This window comes from Scardinius erythrophthalmus (assembly GCF_964197995.2).
Source record: "Scardinius erythrophthalmus genome assembly, chromosome: 7".
Taxonomy (NCBI): Eukaryota; Metazoa; Chordata; class Actinopteri; order Cypriniformes; family Leuciscidae; genus Scardinius; species Scardinius erythrophthalmus.
In genome coordinates, this window is record NC_138227.1 from 11,200,137 (window position 1) to 11,221,350 (window position 21,214).

At 35.7% G+C, this 21,214-nt stretch overlaps 1 protein-coding gene across 1 annotated transcript in view; it reads right to left on the reverse strand.

Annotated features, from left to right (window-relative positions):
* Positions 1–16,515, reverse strand: part of egln2 (egl-9 family hypoxia-inducible factor 2) — a 28,294-nt gene extending 11,779 nt beyond the window's left edge. Inside the window, exons 1-2 of the mRNA XM_081370722.1 lie at positions 16,289–16,515; positions 14,231–15,507 (exon numbers count right to left, since the gene is read on the reverse strand). Of these exons, the coding sequence (XP_081226848.1) occupies positions 14,231–15,298 (1,068 nt within the window). The 5' untranslated portion in view covers positions 15,299–15,507; positions 16,289–16,515. The remainder of the gene's footprint in view (positions 1–14,230; positions 15,508–16,288) is intronic.
* Positions 16,516–21,214: the final 4,699 nt, after the last annotated feature.

Here is a 21,214-nt window from a genome sequence, read left to right on the forward strand (position 1 = left end):
GAAATCGATATTTCAACCAAAACTTGCCATCATGTACTCAAAACATGACATTCTTTCTTCAGTGGAAAACAAAAGAAGATTTTTTTGCCCCTACAATGAAAGTCAGATGTCACTAAACATTTGGCTATTAACCCTCAGAGAGTCTTCGGTCACTTCTGACCGAAAAATCTTCTGTTTTGAATTTTAAAAAATCACAGCTTCATCGGAAGTTTATGATACTTGGTGACTTTTATGGCATTAGGTATGTGTATGCAAAAAAAAATTGAGGTCATGATCCGAGCATGCTAAGTGGTCGTAAAAAAAATAGTCACACTCAGTGCCTTCGGTCAAAAATGACCGACCCATAGGAAATGAATGGGAAATTTACAAAAACACAAAAATTCTCTGAATTTTTGTCTGTACAATCTACAAATCGGCCACGATTCTAAAAAAAAGTACACCGCAGTAAAGGGGTGACACTCTACAACATCAAGAGTGCAAAAAATTCACACCCACCCACACACACACAAACATAGAAACACACTTTTATACACATACACACCAATAAATTCAGATTACAAAAAATCTGTTTTGAATTTTTAAAAATCACAGCTTCATTGGAATGTTACGAAACTTTTCTGGCATTAGGTATGTGAACACAGAAAAAAATTGAGGTCATGATCCGAGCATGCTAAGTGGTCGTAAAAAAAATAGTCACACTCATGGTCTTCGGTCAAAAATGACCCCCATAGTAAATGAATGGGAAATTGACAAAAACACAAAAATTCGCTACAAATCGGCCACGATGCAGAAAAAAAGTGCTCAGCAATGAAGGGGTGAAACTCTAAAACATCAAGAGTGAAAAATATAACATAATTAATAATTATAATTAATATATATATATATATATATATATATATATAATTAATATAATAATTATTAAAATTATTAAAATAATAATTAATAAAATGTTATAAACCTTGGCAAAAAGTATTATTTGAGAATTTCTAAAAAAATACAATCAATCCACATCTTAAAAGTAAGTAATTTGGTCCAAAAACAACTAGAATTCACAAGCATCTCCATTTAGAGCTATTACAGGCATCTAGTGGTAAACCCATGCAATAACATGATTTATTTAATTTTATGTTTAATAAATTGATTTATTTTTTTTATTTTTTTTTTTCTGAAAGCCTAGTCTCTATTTTAACCGAAAATACCGCATAGAAAAATAAAAATAAAAAATAATAATAATTAAAAAAAAAAACATTATTTTCAATGGCAAAAAATGGACTATAAATATTGCATAAATATTAATAAGTTCAATCAAATTGTCTCAAAATACTAATTTAAAAAGAATAAATATTATAGAACAAAAATAAATTGCATTGGTTTTTACTGGGATGGAGGAAGTTTCATTTTTAGGTGTCCGGTCACTTCTGACCGGGAAGGCACTGAGTGTGACTGCTAAACGAAGACTCTCTGAGGGTTAATCAAATCTTTTGTGTTCCACAGAATAAAGAAGTAAGATGGGTGAGTAAATGAAAGAATTTACATTTTGGGTGAAATTGTTTGGTGTTTGTTTGCTCATGCAAGACTTGCAACCGCAATTCTAGTGTTGTGGATGGTTGCTAGGGCACTGCTATGTGGTTGTTAAGGCACAGTAGTTTTCATCTTATTGCTATATGGTTACTCGGTGGGTGTTCAGTTTATTTAGCAATAATGACTGGCTTAGAGAATCGAGAATGATCTATTATTATATTAATGCACAGATAAACACGAGTTAATGTATGACTCATGAAGAACTAAACCATGCATTAATGATGATTACCACATCAGCAACTAATAAAGTCTATCAGATTAATAAATTATGGAATCGCTTACAACATTAATTCATTAACAACATAGATTATTAACTAATAGTGTAAATGAATGTGTTAATTACCACAATGGGTAGAAGATATGCATTTCAACTTTCAGTTGTCTGATTTAATTAATCATTAGCAAACGATTTGCAAATATATCATTATACTATAAATGTACTTGTTTATGGAGCTATTCTTGTGCCAATAAAAATGAACGTAGCTTTTCAAGAAACTAATGAAAATATAAATTGAAACTAAATAAATTATCTCTAAAACTGAAAAAGAATAAATCGCAGGCACATTTTTTGACTTCGTTTTTAATACACTGCATGTTTTGCTATCTATTTCTCATATTTCAATCGCTGATCTGAACTTACAAATGCGCTTCCAGAGTTTTCATTTACACTTCTGAAGTTTTCGTTTGCGCTCCCAGAGTTTTCGTTCGCCGTTCTGACACATTTCTCTCGTGGGGGCGGGGCTAGTAGCAGTGTGTTCTCATTGGTTACTGAGCTTTTGATTGATAGCTTCGTGACCTGGAAGTGAAGACGTCAGTGGTGTGTTTATGTGTGGATGTGAGCGTCTGTAATCGCAGCTTTCTATTTCATTTTAATGATATTAAGTTTATATCTGTATTTATTTGCTGCTACACTATATTGTTGAGATGATCTCTTATAGAAGGAATAGTACAGACGAATGATATTTATCATTAGTCATCGTCGCTATATCAGGAGGATACTGGATAACGTTAGCCTACTCGTGGTAAGTCTGATTTTTTATTTTTTTTATACTATACTAATACTATTTATAATACAGTACTGGCTTTTTTCAGGTGGAGAGGCATTTTAGAGCTCAGTGAGAGCCCATAACATTATACAGCTGAGCTGTGTTGTCTTGATTTAACTGTTAGCCCAATCATTACATGACTTGTTTATCTACATTCGGTTACAGTCTTCGATTAGATCATATTTGCTTCGATTAGATCATATTTGCCCCCAGCCACCCCAAACAACATTGAGCTAGAGTACTGTACAGTAGCCTATCTGTATTGTATCAGTCAATGACCGATGCCATAGGATCAGAGCGCTGTCAATCACTGCCTGATTCAACTTTGGCAATGTAAAGCCTTTTTTACCATGCCAATAAAGCTATTTAAACCTGAATTTCTCAATTGCTGATTAATTTGCGATGCAGAGTTTTTGAAAGAGGAGAGACACGAGTTGACCACAGACCACGTCTCTGTTCGTAATATGTAAACACTCAATTATTTTGAAGTGTCGCCCTGGTTGCAGTATTTATTCTGATTACCTTTTGTGTGATAAAGATGACTGATAAAGCTATTATATGTATCTAGTATGAGTAACAAATTGCTTTTTCTGTGTCCATATTTGACTAATAATAATGAAAAAAAGTGCACTTCAAATGAACATTTCTTTGACAAATGTTAAATCTTTAATAGTCTTTAATAATAAATATAGGCCTATGTCCACATTAAAAACTTAGAACATGCAAGTAATTATGACTGAAAACATTCAGCAACTAGGGAATACACATCCATATGTTTATAGGGCTATACAGCCATCTACTGGTTACACAACAGTATTACAGATGATAAATGCTGCTTGACTCAGAGGTAAATATTTAGTACTGTAAAATCCCTTAAATATATAATAAATATTTTAAGTCTGCAAATTGTTACTGTATGGGGAGTTCAAAGCAGTTTGTATTGTTAGATTATAATACATTACTTCACTCATTTTCCAGGGAGTGGAGCAACTTTTCCATAAACAAAATTCTGATGCTGACACAGAGGATGGAGTGATAGTACCAGAGATCCACTGTCCCTTTCAGACAATAATCTTACTTTGTTCAGACACATCACCTTTGAATGACTGGGATCTTGATCTTCAGACACCTGATTTATTTTAATATAAAAATATTTCAATTTCCTCTAGATTAAAACAAACACAGTTCACAAGTACACAAGAGGTTTCACTTTATTCTTATTAAACTATGCTAATCTTGGATTAGCATACCAATAGCATATGAATGTTGAGGGGATAGTTCACCCAAAATACAATTCTCACTTATTTTACTCACCCTCATGCTGTCCCAGATGCATTTTACTTTCTTTCTACAGATAAACACGAATTAAGATTGTAAGGAAAGTAATCCATCTCTGCGAATCCTAAAGACGCTTTAAAAACCACACACAGTGAGCGTGACGGTAATCCATGCGACCTCAGTGGATGAATCAATGCCTTCTGAAGTCAAACAATAGGCTAGATAAAAGAAATACTAATAATGTAAACTGTTTTAACTATTAAAAATCTTACGTACATGGGTTACAATCCACTTGTATTATATGGACTCACAGAGATGGATTATTTCCTTAAAACTCTTTGTCTATGTTTATGTGAAGAAGAAAGTCATATATATCTGGGATGGTATAAAGGTGAGTACATGATGAGAGAATGCTCATGTTTTGGGTGGACTATCCTTGTACTGCTTGTGTCCAGTCACTGCTTTGTTACTTGTACTGCAACAGGAACTGCTCAAAGAATCATTGCAACATTTAAAATGTATATGAATTTTTAAAATGTATTCTGTATTTGTAATTGTGCATTTTGTATAGTAATGTATATCATGAGAATACTGTGTATTACATGTATATTATGCAGTTAATGTTTTGTGGATTCTGGTCTTTCCTGTCACAACATAATTGCATCCAAGACCTTCACTCTGATACTTGTGTATATGCTTTAGTGACAATAAAGAATGTACATTTATTTGAATTCATATTTTCAATTACATGTATTTAACTGGTTGTATAAGTCACGATTGAAACGGTTGATGATTGTTAAAATATATTTAAATTAAATGAAAATGTTAATTAAATGAAATAACTAAATATAATTATCAATTTAAAAAAGATGGCAATAAGAACATTCTTTGTGTGACATATGTAATGAAATGCCCTTTGAGGTCTGTATCTGACAGCAGGTCACGACTGTAATTTTCATATTGTTTAAATTCCTCTTATTTAAGTGATCATTAATTTTGATGGTGTAAATGTATATCATGCTAACAATGAGTAGTGGTGATGGCCATGGTTTCCAACCTTGATTACCTGGTTGAAGTTTGACTTTCTTGACGGCTGAATATATCACACACGTTTGCTAATATTCTCTTTAAATTGTAACAGCTGAACCTAATCAGAGCCTAACATGCAAAATAATCATCAGGAATAAACAAATATTCTCCGAAAACATTGGACAGTACAATATTTTAAGTATTATATACAGACAGTACTTTAATGTGCAATTACACCTGAATAGACTGAATAGATCTCTTGTGAGTAGTAGTAACTAAGTAGTAGCAGCAGGTAAATACAGATAAAATTAAAAAACAAACATAACTTACACTAAAATGAAATAGAAAGCTGCGATTACAGACGCTCACATCCACACATAAACACACCACTGACGTCTCCACTTCCAGGTCACGAAGCTATCATTTAAAAGCTCAGTAGCCAATGAGAACACACTGCTACTAGCCCCGCCCCCACGAGAGAAATGTGTCAGAACGGCGAACGAAAACTCAGGGAGCGTAAACGAAAACTTCAGATATGTAAATGAAAACTCTGGAAGCGCATTTGTAAGTTCAGATCAGCGATTGAAATATGAGAAATAGTTAGCAAAACATGCAGTGTATTAAAAACGAAGTCAAAAAATTTGCCTGCGATTTATTCTTTTTCAGTTTTAGAGATAATTTATTTAGTTTCAATCAGAGGTGGAAGTAACGAATTACAACTACTCACGTTACTGTAATTAAGTCGTTTTTTGGGGTACTTGTACTTTTTTGAGTATATTTTTAAGTCTGTAATTTTACTTGTACTCAAGTACATATTAAGCTAAGTAATCTACTTCGCTACTTGTAAAATCACATTTCGTTACTGAGTACAATTTGAATTGATATTCAAATCTTTGACCGGCATTTCGGTAGCCAATAAAAATATTCGATCGTAAACGGACCAATAAAACCCCTGATATTTGGACTGAATTAAAGCCGCCGCAGTCGCAGCAGGTTTTGAAGAGCTGATCATAAGTGAAGGAGGCGAGGAGCTCAGAGTGCTTGCTGGACTGAAAGTTTGGAGAAACAGCAAACTACATAGTAGTATTGTCAAAATATCTATACTGTATTTTGATACATATCAATACCGAAATATCTGTCAATACTCATTTTCTGCAGTATAGGCCTATACACTGATACGTTACCAGCTGCGCGTTCTCATTCTCTCATCTCAACGACAGCGAGTTTGACACACCCGCCTCCTCTCAGCGCGGGATTGCAGGTAGGCCTATTACGCATAATTGTATTAATACCTGCAAGTTTCTATGGCATATTTTAATGTCAAATGTCACGAGTAGAATATTATAACGCGATGGCACATTCATGTAATCGCAGAAAACTGGACGCGAGCTCTCAAATATGCGAATGAACTGGACTCGGATATTGAGTGTGCGCTCTAGGAGGACTGCGTCATATCCATAGGCGTAATTTGCGGGTGGGACGGGTGGGACATGTCCCCACCACTTTTTGCTAAGGTCGATATTGTCCCCACCACTTTTGAAACATCTCGCGGCACGAATGTACCAATACAAATAAATAAAACATCTCCAGTTAACTAGCAGAGCATTCATTTATTTCGTTTGTAAGAGGCGATCTAGCACTGAAATGTGTTGTTTTTGAAATCAAGTGATCAAAGTGCTCGTTGCCGCTGCGATCAGATACAGACACAGGCGCGGATACTGTGTCTTCACTCGGACTCGTGCTTCAATCTGTTGTGGAGACTCTATTCGTTCCGGTGAAATTACAAAACAAAATACATACAAACGTATGCTTGCCTGATATACAACCACAACATAATCGGTTTTAATGAGAAAAAAAAAAAAACCTATACGAGTGCGGATTAGAACCCACAACCTCTGACACGCTTGGCAAAGTTCTACCACTGGACCATTTCAATACACAATTTTACAATGAATTTACCCACACCAACATATATCAAACCTCATTAAACGACAAATTAAACCCATGCACTATTTCAATCGATTGCTGGACATCGTAATGTTATGTACATACATCGATTTATGATTTAGCATTCATAAACCCCCCCCCCCCCCCGTTTAAAAAAAAAAAAAAAACGTCCCACCCACTTTTCACAACAAAGTTACGCCACTGGTCATATCATGTGCAATCGCGAATCTCTCCAAGTGGTTCTCACTGCAGACTCAAATGACGTCCAGCTCCAATCTCTCCATGCTCTTGAATTAAACGTTGTCAAAAGTTATGAAAAATCTAGTCTTTTTTGCAAATTAAAATCAGTTTGAAATCAAGCTTCCTTGTGCTGTGTGTGAGCTATTGCAACAGTTAACGTTACCCTATTGTAAAGACAAATACACTGAGTGAGTAAATATTTAAGTTAGATTATTGTAATGGTTATAGACCAATGTTTAAATATGTAATCAAAAGCCTAAATTAAAATCTCACCATATAAAGTGGACGTGTCTCTTCAGAAGACTTGAATTAAACTTTTCCATTGAATAGATTACTGTTACAATTAGTGTTGTGCTTTTCGATGCTTGAAAATAATGATTGCCTTGACAAAATGGGTGGACAAAATGTAGATATTAAAATATTTAGTATGTGGTAGTTTTCCTGATGGTATTAAAAATTATAGGCTAGGCCTACTGAATATTGACATATTTCAAGGTGTCATATTGATGTTAGAAATTCCAGTATCATGACCACTAATTAATGTCCTTCAACAATAAGGTAAAAACGTGTTAAAAGTAGCTATTTTCTACATAAATCTATGATTTGGTGATTTGATCGCCAGCTAAAAAGTAACTAGTACTCTGAGTAGTTTTTGAGAAGAGTAATTTGTACTTTTACTTAAGTACTTTTTTGACACCAGTACTTTTACTTGTAATTGAGTATTATTTCAGCAATGTAACGGTACTTGTACTTGAGTACAAATTTTCAGTACTCTTTCCACCTCTGGTTTCAATTTATATTTTCATTAGTTTCTTGAAAAGCTACGTTCATTTTTATTGGCACAAGAATATCTCCATACTTGTTGAGGCACATGACTAATAACTCATCGATAGGTAAGTCATTACGGTAATGGTTATAGTTGACATACTGATTTTTCTTCAAAGCGTTGCCTTTTTTATGAAACTTACTCACATTCAATTCATTTTGATAATGAAAGAATGCATGAAGCTAGAATAAAAAGTTTTTTTTGTGATATATTGCATGTTCAGATATTCATACAACAAAATACTCTGGGGGCCATTACATTTTTGTGAAAATGATCAAAAATACTGGCGCTGGCTGGAAACTTTTAAAAAAAATGCTGGAGGGGAAAGAGTTAATTAACACTATTAGTTAACACTGTTAAGGAATTAATACATGATGACACATTTAATTAATAGCGATTCCTTAATCTATTAATCTGACAGACGCTTTATTAGTTGCTGTTGAGGTAATCATCATTAATGAATGGTTTAGTTATTCATGAGTCATACATTAACTGTGCATTAGTTAAGCATGAATGAATGCAAGTTATGGCTCGTTCTATCTATCTATCTATCTATCTATCTATCTATCTATCTATCTATCTATCTATCTATCTATCTATCTATCTATCTATCTATCTATCTATCTATCTATCTATCTATCTATCTATCTATCTATCTATCTTTCACTTGCTGTGGCATCTTTGCCTCAAGCTCCCCATAATGTCTGACCCTATAAAGTGGATGAATGCAAAAGAGGCAATACTCTGTGCTGGCGATATCGTGTTTGTCTGGTACGAGCACACGTTACTCTCTCCGGGAGGGGCATGAGAGATGCCATGTGGCTGGAACACGCTGTTCCCTCCACTTTATCCTCTGCCACGTTGTCCCGAGATCGAATGGTTTCTATGCGTACGAGAATTAAACCAAGGTCGTTCCCTGAAAGCACTGGTTTAGAGAAAGAAAGAAAGCTGGGCTTGGACACCCACACTCACTCTCTTGCAGTATTAACATGCTACGTGTCTTGTTTCCAGGGCAACAGCGAGAGAAATATTTTGGCCAACTAAAGGTAAAGAGTCTAATAAGGCTCGGGAGAGGAGACGGAGAGGAAAAATAACTAATGGGAGGGTTGATTAAGGACAATCAGAGCACTGGAGAGAAGAGGAGGGAGTTGTGTGTCCACTGAGGAATAGAGACGTGAGATAAGAGTTATTCTAATGCAATGGAAAATGCTGCAACTGGCTTTATCACTTTAAATTTACATAACCTTGCTGTAGCTGGTTCGACGGATTTCTAATAAAATCCTAATAGTGCTCTCACTCTAAAATTCCCTAAATATTAGGGCTGCAACAACTAATCAATAATGATAATGTACATATTGTGAGTGCATTCAAATATGCAGCAACACGCTGATAACCATCAGCTCATAATAAACACACCATAATACAAGTAATCTGTGTTTATATGCATATTATATCCGGTTTTGATGTCAAAACCTAAACATACATGTACACACTGAATTAGCCGCTAGAATTAAGACTTTATTCATGGTTTTGGCCTAAAAGCTACTGTATGTGTGAGCTTTACACGATTAAAAAACACTGTTTAAGGCATTTTCATGACCTTAAACATTATGGTGTTATTGTGTATAAACGCTGTAAGACTGCAAACACGTTCATTAATATTAATTCATTAACCTTTCAAGAACCCAATGACACCATACATTATGTTGAGAGATCAGGATACAAGATAAACAGGCAGACAGACAGTAATCATAAAACATACGAGACAATAACCAAGCATGGATCTTATAATAACAAAGCATAATGTAACTAAATGAGTTTTTAGATCAGTTAATTGATTAGTCAGGTATGTGTACTTGGGGTTTATATTGTAATGTTTATATATTAAACATTACTTTCACAAAATGTACACAAAATCTTTGTGGAATAACATGATTTTGATAAATGATGGAAGTTAGTTTATTTCCACCACCGTTCAAAGGTTTGGTGTTAGTAAGATTTTTTTTTTTTCCCAAGAAATTAACATATTTTTATTTAGCAAGGACACATTAATATGACAGTAAAAACATTTATAAATAAGCATCACGATTACCACAAAAATATTAAGCAGCACAACTGTTTTCTGCATTTATAATCATAATAAATGTTTCTTGAGCAGAAAATCATCATATTAGAATGATTTCTGAAGGATCATGTGACACTGAAGACTGGAGTAATGATGCTGAAAATTCAGCTTTGCCATCACAGAAATGAATTGCATTTTAAAATATATTACAATAGAAAAGAAATTGTAATATTTCACAGAACTGTTACTGTTTCTACACTACTTTTTATCAAATAAATGCAGCCTTGGTGAGCATAAGTGACTTCTTTCAAAAACATTACAAATCTTTTCCCCCCCACCACTTTATTTTATCTAATCGAACAGATGGACCTCAAACAGACCTCAAACATTGCTAAGATTTCTGTAAATGTCATTGCACATTGAAACATTGTTTGAAGGATAGCATTGAACAAGATGAACAAACAAACAAACAAACAAACAAACAAAAGATCAACCGATTATCAGAAGTTGCAGCACCGCTAAATCTCAAGCCTCAAACGTTCCTGCAAGATGTTTTCATGACCCACTTGCAAAAGTATGTGAACGCCGCAGTGCTCGCGTTCCCATTCCACGGGTTGAGCAACGAGATTTATCCTTCAGACGTAAACATGTGCACATGTGCAAAGTCGCACGTCAACATTGGCTTCTCAAACGGCAACCTTTCACTGGCGTTTCCTATATGACATATTGTACGTAGTCTTAAAAGCCGCAATGAGAGGCAAACGCTCAAGACTAATCCAGTGTTCCCATCGCCGCCGATTAAAAAATATTCCCTGCAGATTAAGGATGGCGAGAGGACATTGACTGCAGTCTAACCGATCTGACCCACCGAACAGAAGCCTGTCCTCACTCAATCACACTGCAGTACACCGTCCTGTCCTGAGATTCACTAAAAGGTCATCCAGATCAGGTTTCTAACCACAACAGCAATGGACAGGCTGTGATTACAATAATAATGTCCACATGGTTCTGAGCTGTAGTCTGGCTTTACATTCATGACACTACAGCAGCAAGAAAACTACTGTGCGTTCAAAAAGCTACATACGAGACTTAATTGTTAATAATAAGCTAAATGATTTGAAAAAGTTCAGCTAGAATGGAGAATATACCTGTACACTACCGGTCAAAAGTTTGGAGCAATTACAATTTTGAAATATTTTTTGAAAGAAGTCTCACCAATGCTGCATTTATTTGATTAAAATACAGTACAAACAGTAATATCGTGAAAAATGATTACAATTTAAAATACAGTTGTCAACATTTGAAACCGTTCATCAAAGTTATGCATGAATTTTGAACAATACCAGTTCTTGATCCACTTCCACAAATGTTGACTACTGTAACTGTTTTCTATTTTATTATATTTTAAAATGTAATTTATACCTGCATCAGTCTTCAGTGTCACATGATCTTTCAGAAATCATTCTAATATGATGATTTGCTGGTTAATTGCTATCATTTATTAATGGAGATCAATTATTAATAATGTTTCTTATTATTATTATCATCAGTGTTGGAAACAAGGTTTTTGCTGTTTAATTATGTGGAATCTGCGACTTTTTCAGGATTTGATTTGCATGGAATTGAATTTCTATTCAGATTTTAAATTGAATAGAAAGCTCAAAAGAACCGCATTTCTGTTTTCTCTTTTGTATCATTATTCACTGGAACTTTTGATCTTATTTATTTAAAAAGGTAAATCTTATACTGTACCCCAAACTTTTGAACGGTAGTGTATCACATTTTCCATAGAAATATTATGAAGCAACATGGATGATGATTAGAAAATGTCTCTTGAGCAGAAAATCAGCATATTAGAACGATTTCTGAAGGATCATGTGACACTGAAGACTGGAGTAATGTTGGTGAAAATTCAGCTTTGACATCACAGGAATAAATTACATTTTCATATTTCACAATATTACTGTTTGTACTGTATTTTTGATCCAATAAAAGCAGTCTTTTTGACAAGAGACTTGCTTCTAAAACGGGAGTGTACATGTTTTCTTGCCACAGCAGGAAGATCTCATACCATTGGACTGTGGTTTGACCTGGCAAGCTCAAATAACCGAACCTGCGTCATATGGGCAGTTTAGCTCTGACGCGCTGACAGGACTGATGCGGCACCCTGCTCAGATATACGGGTCAATGTTCAATCACACACGACCTGAGCAATGCAAATTTTCCTTACAATCAGAAACTCTCCGATTAACTTGACAATAAAAGAAATCCTCGTTTTCAGATCCAGGGTCTGTAAATATGTAAATGCATCTGATAACCTCAGATACTGTCTCACGCACACAATGAACACACTGTGTATACAAGCACGCACACAAGCACTGCACCTTAATAGTGGCGGTAAGAATATGTTGTTTGTATATGGGCTGGAGATAGAGACTGACAGAGGAGTCTTCAAAGCCAGAGAAACACTGATCTGGGATCTGATAAAACTGCATTTCTCAGGCTGCTAGTTGAGAACAGTGACACAGTGAGAAACACAACAGACAGACAGAGAGAGAGTATCTTGTCTGATACACCCGACCACAACTTCCTGAATGCAGGTTTGCATTGCGGATGACAGTGCTTGCCAGTTTTGACCTTGAAGCTATAGCATCTAATGACACTGGTATATATTGAAAATTAAAGGCGAGACTGGGGTAAGTTGTCACACGTAGATGTTGATAGATTTCAGTAACTATGAAGGCATAGCGGAATTTCAATGAAATTTCATCCAGCAAAAAAAGCTTGTCAATAGTGTAGTGGTGCACGAAGAACCGTTCACACAGAAGTCGCTTTCATATCAAACAGCTTTCTGTTGGTCAACGCGACAAATTAGCGTGAAAAATCTGTGTGGGGAACTTGCACGAAATTGCAGATCGTATCGACTATTGAAATGACTGTTTTTTTTTTTCATGAATGAACCTTAAGGTTTTGAATGAACTGAAATCAAATTTATTTAAATATCACTTTTCACAATACACATTGTTTCAAAGCAGTTTTACAGAAAACCATAGTGTTAATGTTTTTAGTGCTGACAAATCAATTAATCGCATGATTCGCATCTAACATAAAAGTTTGTAAATATATAATGTATATATATATATATACATACACACACACAAACATATATATATATATATATATATATATACAATACAATATATACAATAAGTACAATCAACTTGGATGTTTAAGTCATTTCAAATTAAATTACATTAAACTGACTTTAAAAATTAGTTGAATCTTGCATAACTTATAAACATACCTAACATATTTTGGAGAGTTAAAGCAAGGTAAAAACACATGTTGTCGACTTATTGATCATATCATTTTTTACGGTATATTAATCACAATTTATCGATTTGACAGCACTAGTTTTATGCCTTATAGTTGAGAGAAGGCCAAAAATATAGTTTACATTTTGCGATGATCCAAGCAGTTATACAATCATCTTAAATTTGGTACAGAAGATGTTGGGTAAACCTGTGAGCACAATAAAAACAACACTGTTCAAGACATTTTTTTAGATGTTAACAAGGATGTTTTGAGGTCTTTGCAAAGCAGTATGTAAGGTCGGGGCAAGTTGTCACACGCTGTGGCTGAAAAGCTTGCTGTATGGCAAGTTCAAATGTGACAACTTACCCCCAATATTTTGTAAATAAACTGTATCTTATTTTCATGTGCAATAATAATGATTGCAAAGTTAAATGGCTTTTTCCAGCCAAGACTTTTTTGAAGACATTTTGAGTTCCCCAAATAACGTTTCTATTAACAGTTCTTAAAAGAACCATGTTTTCTTAAGGTGATGATACACGGGGCAACTTTTTGGGCAATGTTGCCATCAACGGGCAACCACGACCGGTCTAAATGATCCAGATTGAAATGTATTCCCCATTTTCAATGGGAAAGTGCCCAAGCAACAATAACTCGGCAAGATTGCCCAGCAACATTGCTCAAAAAGTGTGAAGAATAATTCAATAATCTGAAAAACACTTTTCCACTGCAAAGAATCTTTTGTACGATGGAAAGGTTCAATGTATTATAAGTTATTCATGGAACCATTCCAATAATGCACCTCTATTTTACAGAGTGAAGAAATAAAGTCATTCAGTTTTGGAAACGACATGAGGGTGAGTAGATGCAAACAGAATTTTCATTTTTAAGTGTGCGGGCACTCACCTTTGTGCGGCCATTGATGACATAATCCCCCAGCTGCCCACTGGCGGCACTGCGCATGATGGCCTCATCGATGTGAGCCATGAGGACTCCGATGTTCTCGCAGCCCGGCTCGTTGCCTTCGACCCAGGCGATCTGGTCTCCACGGATGTTCTTAGAGGGGATGCTCTTTTGGCTGACTAACTGGCCGCCTCTGAACTTTCCGCTGTGATTTAGTGTATCCACTTCCTCCAGAACCCTACCGCCCAGTCGATCGCCCAGGAAGGCATCTTTGACGCAAATGCCGTAGTACTTCATGCAGGGAACTATGTACTGCTGAGCCATGTGCTCTGGGGACCAGCCTGCACTGGTGGCCACCACAGGTGCCGCCAATCGAAACGCGGCCTGCCCCGGGGCCGCATGGTTCGTTACAGCTTTGTGCCCGTTGTGATGGACCCAACTGGGGGATGACAGGGAGCTGTTGTTGTGCTGATGATTGGCTGCAAGGGGAGCAACAGCCTGTGTGCTTTTACTTGAGTCCATTCTAAGGCCAATTTCTAACCTCCTCCTTTTGCATTCAAGTGAAGGAGAGTCCGGTCCATTGGGCGTTTCCGAGGACCCCGTTCCAGGACAACCACTATGGGCCCCGAAGTCTCTGTTTTCCTCATCTTTTCTCCTCTGGTGCTGGAGTTGTCTGAATCGCACATCTCCACAACAAGGTCTTTTTGAAGTCCTGTCCCCGTGAGAAGCGAGGCCCCCATGGGGGGTCTCTACAAGTCCATTCGGATGCGAACACCCGCTTTGCTTCTGCTCAGGGACATCTTGATAACTTCCTTCAGCTGTAGGTGAAGGGGACACCGCTCCTCCACCATTATATAAAGGCAACCCACTCTTTAACTCCTTCAAAAGCGTGACCCCGGATCCAGATCTAGACGCACGTCCAGCCAGCAGTTCCTCCGCAGTGGTCGCGTTCAGACCCATTATATTTACAGCGCGAGACTCACAACAGCCATTGGCGACTCTCTCTTGCGGTGAACAGATACTCTCGCGCCCGTGTGCATTTAAAAGGTCCGTGTTTTCCAGTCTCTCCATGTCATGACGTCTACTCCTGGATGCTCACGTAGCTCACGTCCAATCCTCATTTTCTGCAGAATCGGCTCTGCTCATGCCTGCCTAGCGGCGCTGTTTTAAACTTCCACTGTTCAACACGAATACGGTGCTTTCCTTAGTTGTTTAATACAGAATTGACCATTAACTATTTTCCATGGCTGTTTATTCCCAGAGCACGGGGTTATGAGCGTCTGAAGACAGAGAGTAACAATTCACTTAAACATTCATAGACACGTTAAAAAGGACACGTAGCCTATCGTAAATCTGCCGTCACACTCTATAATTTTAATGGCTGATATGTCAACCACATGTATTATGGAAAAATTAAACGTAGTGTAATGAAACAATGAATAAAATTAATTCGGTCGAAGCTGACAGAAATCCATTTCAGAACAAAGTCCAGGCATTCTTCATAAACTTACCTACAATAAAAACGATCAATTAAATAATAACGTGTATATAATGGCCTACTACATTAAAATAATTATAGGCTAAACAAGATATGATTAAATTGGTTTAATAAAATGTAGGCTATGTAGCCTGATGAAATAAATGTAGCCTAGATGAAAAACAGGATAAAATCTACTCTAGTGTTCTTTAAAATATGGCTCATATAGCCTGTAAATCTTTAATTTTGAGTATCCACAGGCTACTGAATAAACGGACAAATGGGGACAAAGTTTAAACGCCAAAAGCTTAATATAATTAACGCTCTACAATATAGTTTTAACCAAAATTATAAGTAATAAAAAACTATTTTTCAGCTGTAAGTGAAAAGAAAATTAAACCAGTGAAAGGATCTGGCATCCAATTCATTGGTTTAATACTTAAATGTAAGCTTGTAGTCTATACCATCAATGATAAGCTGTTAAATATATGCCGTCTGTTCATAAAGTTAAATCAAAACCTTAAATACAAAGACTGAAACGAAAAATAGGCGTAGGCTATTTTAGACAAGTGTAGGGTACTTACCTCTATATGATAAAGTCACTATAGACCAGCCGCGATTGTACTGGATTTCCGGTGTTCTCTCGTCCATATCCAACACAAGCTCATTTCAGATGAAACAAATAATTAAAACAATGTTTTCACAGACAACACTGTAATTTCTGCCCATACAATCCTTGCTGAACAAAGAGTAAGTAGGCTTCGTATCTGATTTAACACTGTGCGGGTAGCGAAATTACTCAATCTACTATGGCCGAAACCGAACTCATTAATATTAATTTACGATGCTCTTAAAGCACCCAATCAGGCAGTCTAATTAATATTCATGAGCCCAGTTTTCGCCATAGTAGGATTAGTAAACTCGTTTCCGGGTGTGATAGCGCGCCCCTCCCTCGCCTTCTCTCTCTCCATGAGCCGCTCTGTCAATTACACGTGCGCACATTCGCATCACGTGACCCTGAGCTCCACAATAACAACAGTGGCTCACAAGAGTGTCAGTCAATATAAAGACATAATAGCCGAAATATAAGTATGAAATTATTATTTCTATAGAGGATAAATTATAACAGTTTCTGTTTGAATTATTATCATGGACCATTAGCCTACTTTATGGGCATTTCTTCGGACAATATGTCCCACTTTTATTTATTTATTTATTTTAAATCTCTTTTAGGGCGTGAAAATGTTAAGTCGATGTCCCTAACTTGTAAAACTCTTTGACGTATTTTAAAGAGTCGTGAGCTTCACATACAAATCCAGCGTTTAGTTAATCATGATAAGCACTCATTCATTGTCACAGTTGTAAACACAATGGCTTTCCATGAAGGGTTTTGGTGTCATAAAAGAATGCAACACACGTGTCAGATGACAACTTCAAAACTCCCGAAGTGTTTCCAATTTTGTGTGCCATATTAAAGTCTCTTTAAGGCAAGTCATTTCACTCGGCGGCCATCTTTGAAACACCTCTCGGGCTGCTGTTTCAGTCACGCAATACAGCTCCTATCTCTTTGAATGGGGAAACATCAAATTCTCCAAAGGTGTTCACCAAGCTTATGATTAAATTTCATATTTGAAATCACCAATTAATACTGACAACTGTTTAAGACATTTACTTTCTATACGCTCAAATCATGACAAAACCCCCTAGCATTTTTCAGGCTGGACCATCCAATGTACATGTGTAGCAACCGGAGCTTCGAACAGTAGCAGCAATGACGCAGTGACTTTACCTATTGGTGATTGGCTCTTTTATTTAGAAGGTGGGACTTATTCCGCCATATTGCACATTGCACACTTTCCCCCATTCATAGCTATTATTCATTGTAATGTGTCTTTATACTGCCAAATGCATCAGACGTTCAGCCAACGGTTTGTGGGCATGACGTCTGAGGCTAAGGTCCCATTAACATTCTTTCTTTTTTTTTTTGTGGAAACTTTTATCATGCACTCATCATTTATTGTTCTTACTTTTAATGACTTTTATGTCTCCAGACTTTCAGTCTTGAAGTATGAAAACTAAGAATATAAAATAAAAATGGAGATATTTAATTATGTAAATTATTTTATTTTGTACTCAACTGCAGAAGCTCACCAAGTTCACCCAGTCTGAAAAGCAGTTATTTGTGGCATTACTAAAACAACTCCCACACAAGCCCTCAGCAAATGCACGCACACACACACACACACACACACACACACACACACACACACACACACACACACACACACACACACACACACACACACACACACACACACACACACACTCTCTCTCTCTCTCTCTCTCTCTCTCTCTCTCTCTCTCTCTCTCTCTCTCTCTCTCTCTCTCTCTCTCTCTCTCTCTCTCTCTCTCTCTCTCTCTCTCTCTCTCTCTCTCTCTCTCTCTCTCTCTCTCTCTCCACATACCCAAGTAACTAGATGACTCATTCTTCTCTATCCATCAATAGGCCTTACAGTAATCTAGTAGAGTCACTGACATTCCCGGCAATACAATGCAGATCTTCATCACTCTCTCGATCTAGAGTGTCTGAAACATGAAAACTCCAAGAACAATCCCTTTTATCAAATTTTGTTATGTTTGGTCATATTGGTAAACAGTAAAACAGAATAAACAGCCTGGAAGCAATAAAAACAAATGATTAAAATCCATGTACACAACAGATGAAAGAGATGTGCACTTAACTAACAGTAGCTAAAATATCATACATTTCTAAACAAACAACATATGGGCATTTTCAGACATTTTAAGTAGTCAACTTTAAGTTAGCTACTTTTTCATGGATAATGGTCTAAATGCTTTTATTGGTTATGATTTGGTCTATTGGGCAAAATATCTGTTTTCAAGTTTGTTCATGCTAATAAAAGACGTGGTCATGGTGAAGCAAACAGATACGAAGGACATTCATATCATGAATATTGTATGGTTTGTTTGCCTGCTTTCTGTCACATACACTTATCTTCATGCTGTTTTTATAGCAGGATAACAAAACCAATGCCAAGGTCATGGCTGTCTAGCAGCTGGACGCTGAAGAGTACCGGATGCACGTCTACATTTTCACTCAACTGTTAAGTTGGAATATAGTTTTAATACACCTTATTAATATTTTTAGTTATTTACATTAGTCTTTAAGCACATTAAACTGCTTGTGAACAAATTTCTAGTTTGAAATGTTTGAAATGCAATATATGTATATAAGTTTAGAGAAAAACAAAAATATTAAAATTATATAAATAATAAAAATAAGATTAAAAAGGTAAAAATGACATTAACACTTTCATGCATGAATTATGACAACCTCAGTCGGGATTTTTTCCCTATGTGTTTTTAATTGCTCTTATCAGAACATGAGGATGTGATTCCAACAAAGATCTGGTGAAGATACAACTCTGTGGAAAACGCTGACGCTCCCTCTAGTCCAGAGTATATGTTAGTATAAGTTAATAACATGCATTATGTAATCAGATTACTTTTTGATGTAACAAGTAAAGTAACGCATTACAAGTTAGTAACATGCATTGTGTAATCAGATTACTTTTTTGATGTGACAAGTAAAGCAATGCATTACAAGTAACATGCATTATGTAATCAGATTACTTTTTTGATGTAACGGGTGGGCTAGATTAAACCATTACAAGTAACATATGTAATCAGATTACTTTTTGATGTAACGAGTAAAGCAATGCATTACAAGTAACATGCATTACATAATCAGCTTACTTTTTTTGATGTAATGAGTAAATTAACACATTACAAGTAACATGTATTGTGTAATCAGATTACTTTTTGATATAACGAGTAAAGCAATGCATTACAAGTAACATGCATTATGTAATCAGATTACTTTTTTGATGTGACAAGCAAAGCAATGCATTACAAGTAACATGCATTATGTAATCAGATTACTTTTTTGATGTAACGGGTGGGCTAAATTAAACCATTACAAGTAACATATGTAATCAGATTACTTTTTGATGTAACGAGTAAAGCAATGCATTACAAGTAACATGCATTACATAATCAGCTTACTCTTTTGATGTAATGAGTAAATTAACACATTACAAGTAACATGTATTGTGTAATCAGATTACTTTTTGATATAACGAGTAAAGCAATGCATTACAAGTAACATGCATTATGTAATCAGATTACTTTTTTGATGTGACAAGCAAAGCAATGCATTACAAGTAACATGCATTATGTAATCAGATTACTTTTTTGATGCAACGAGTAAAGTAACGAATTTCAAGTAACGTGCATTACGGAGTCAGATTACTTTTTGACGTAACTGTAAATTACATTCTAATAACACAAATATATTTATTTACTACCAAAAAAGGTTACTGCAGATTATGTATTCTCAAGAACAACAGTCACAGTATTAGTAATAGTATGAATTTTGAATGATATTTATTTGAAAGATGATGAATCAGAATTTCCTCCCAATCTAAAATCCATACTTGTAAAATTTAACAATGATATGACTCCTTAGATGTTACTTGATGTTACAACATTTTATTCTACCTGCAAGAGTGTCCTGGGATTGTAGGAATGGATGGATATTCCAGAGCAACTTCTGACTGGCCATCGGCAATCTTGGTTTGGTGAAAAAATAACATTTCACATACAAGGGCTTGCCAATAGGTGGCAGTCTGATGCACTAGTGTCCACATGTGCAACTGTGCAATCACATGCATATGAAAGAAATGGCTTTTTGAATAGCTGTCCACTGTAGTCCAATAGTATGAAATAGTTAAAACAAACAAATAAATTAGTAAAATAAAATGTAATAATTAATACATCTAACAGTACAGTATTAGTACATTACAAAAAAGACACAATAATGTAACTTAATAGAAACTAAATATTTTCCAAATAATATTTAAGATATTTCAATAATATTATTTTATTCAGTATAAACAGGGTCTTTATACAAGAAACTATTTCAATTTTAGGATGGGGTCCCTTGCACTAGGATGACCATATTTGGGGTCCTTGGCATCTAATATCCACAAGAGGGCAGTATTAATTAACGACACCAAGGAGGTCTATAATAGACAAACATGCAGACTGCATTCCACTGTGAGCTACTCACTTTAAAAAACAGAGCACTTTAAGTTATTTTTTATGCACATAAATATCATGCAATTTTAATGACACACACACAAAAAAATCAGACTGTGCCTTAAGTACAGCAGGACTCATCCTGCACTGCATGCCTCTGCTCTGAACTTCTTGCTGTTGGAGAATGTTTGTGTGTGTATATGTGAATAGATGTTCAGAAGAGGTTGAATAATGATAATGACATTAAAATGATTAACAGAAATGTTATGAGAGTGCATGTCTTGTGCTCAGAGCCAGTAATCAGAGGGTTTGAGCCCCAAGGAACCAAATCACTGCTGTTCCCTAATTAACTCCCGGTTGCTAATGCTTTTCATTCGATTTTTCATTAG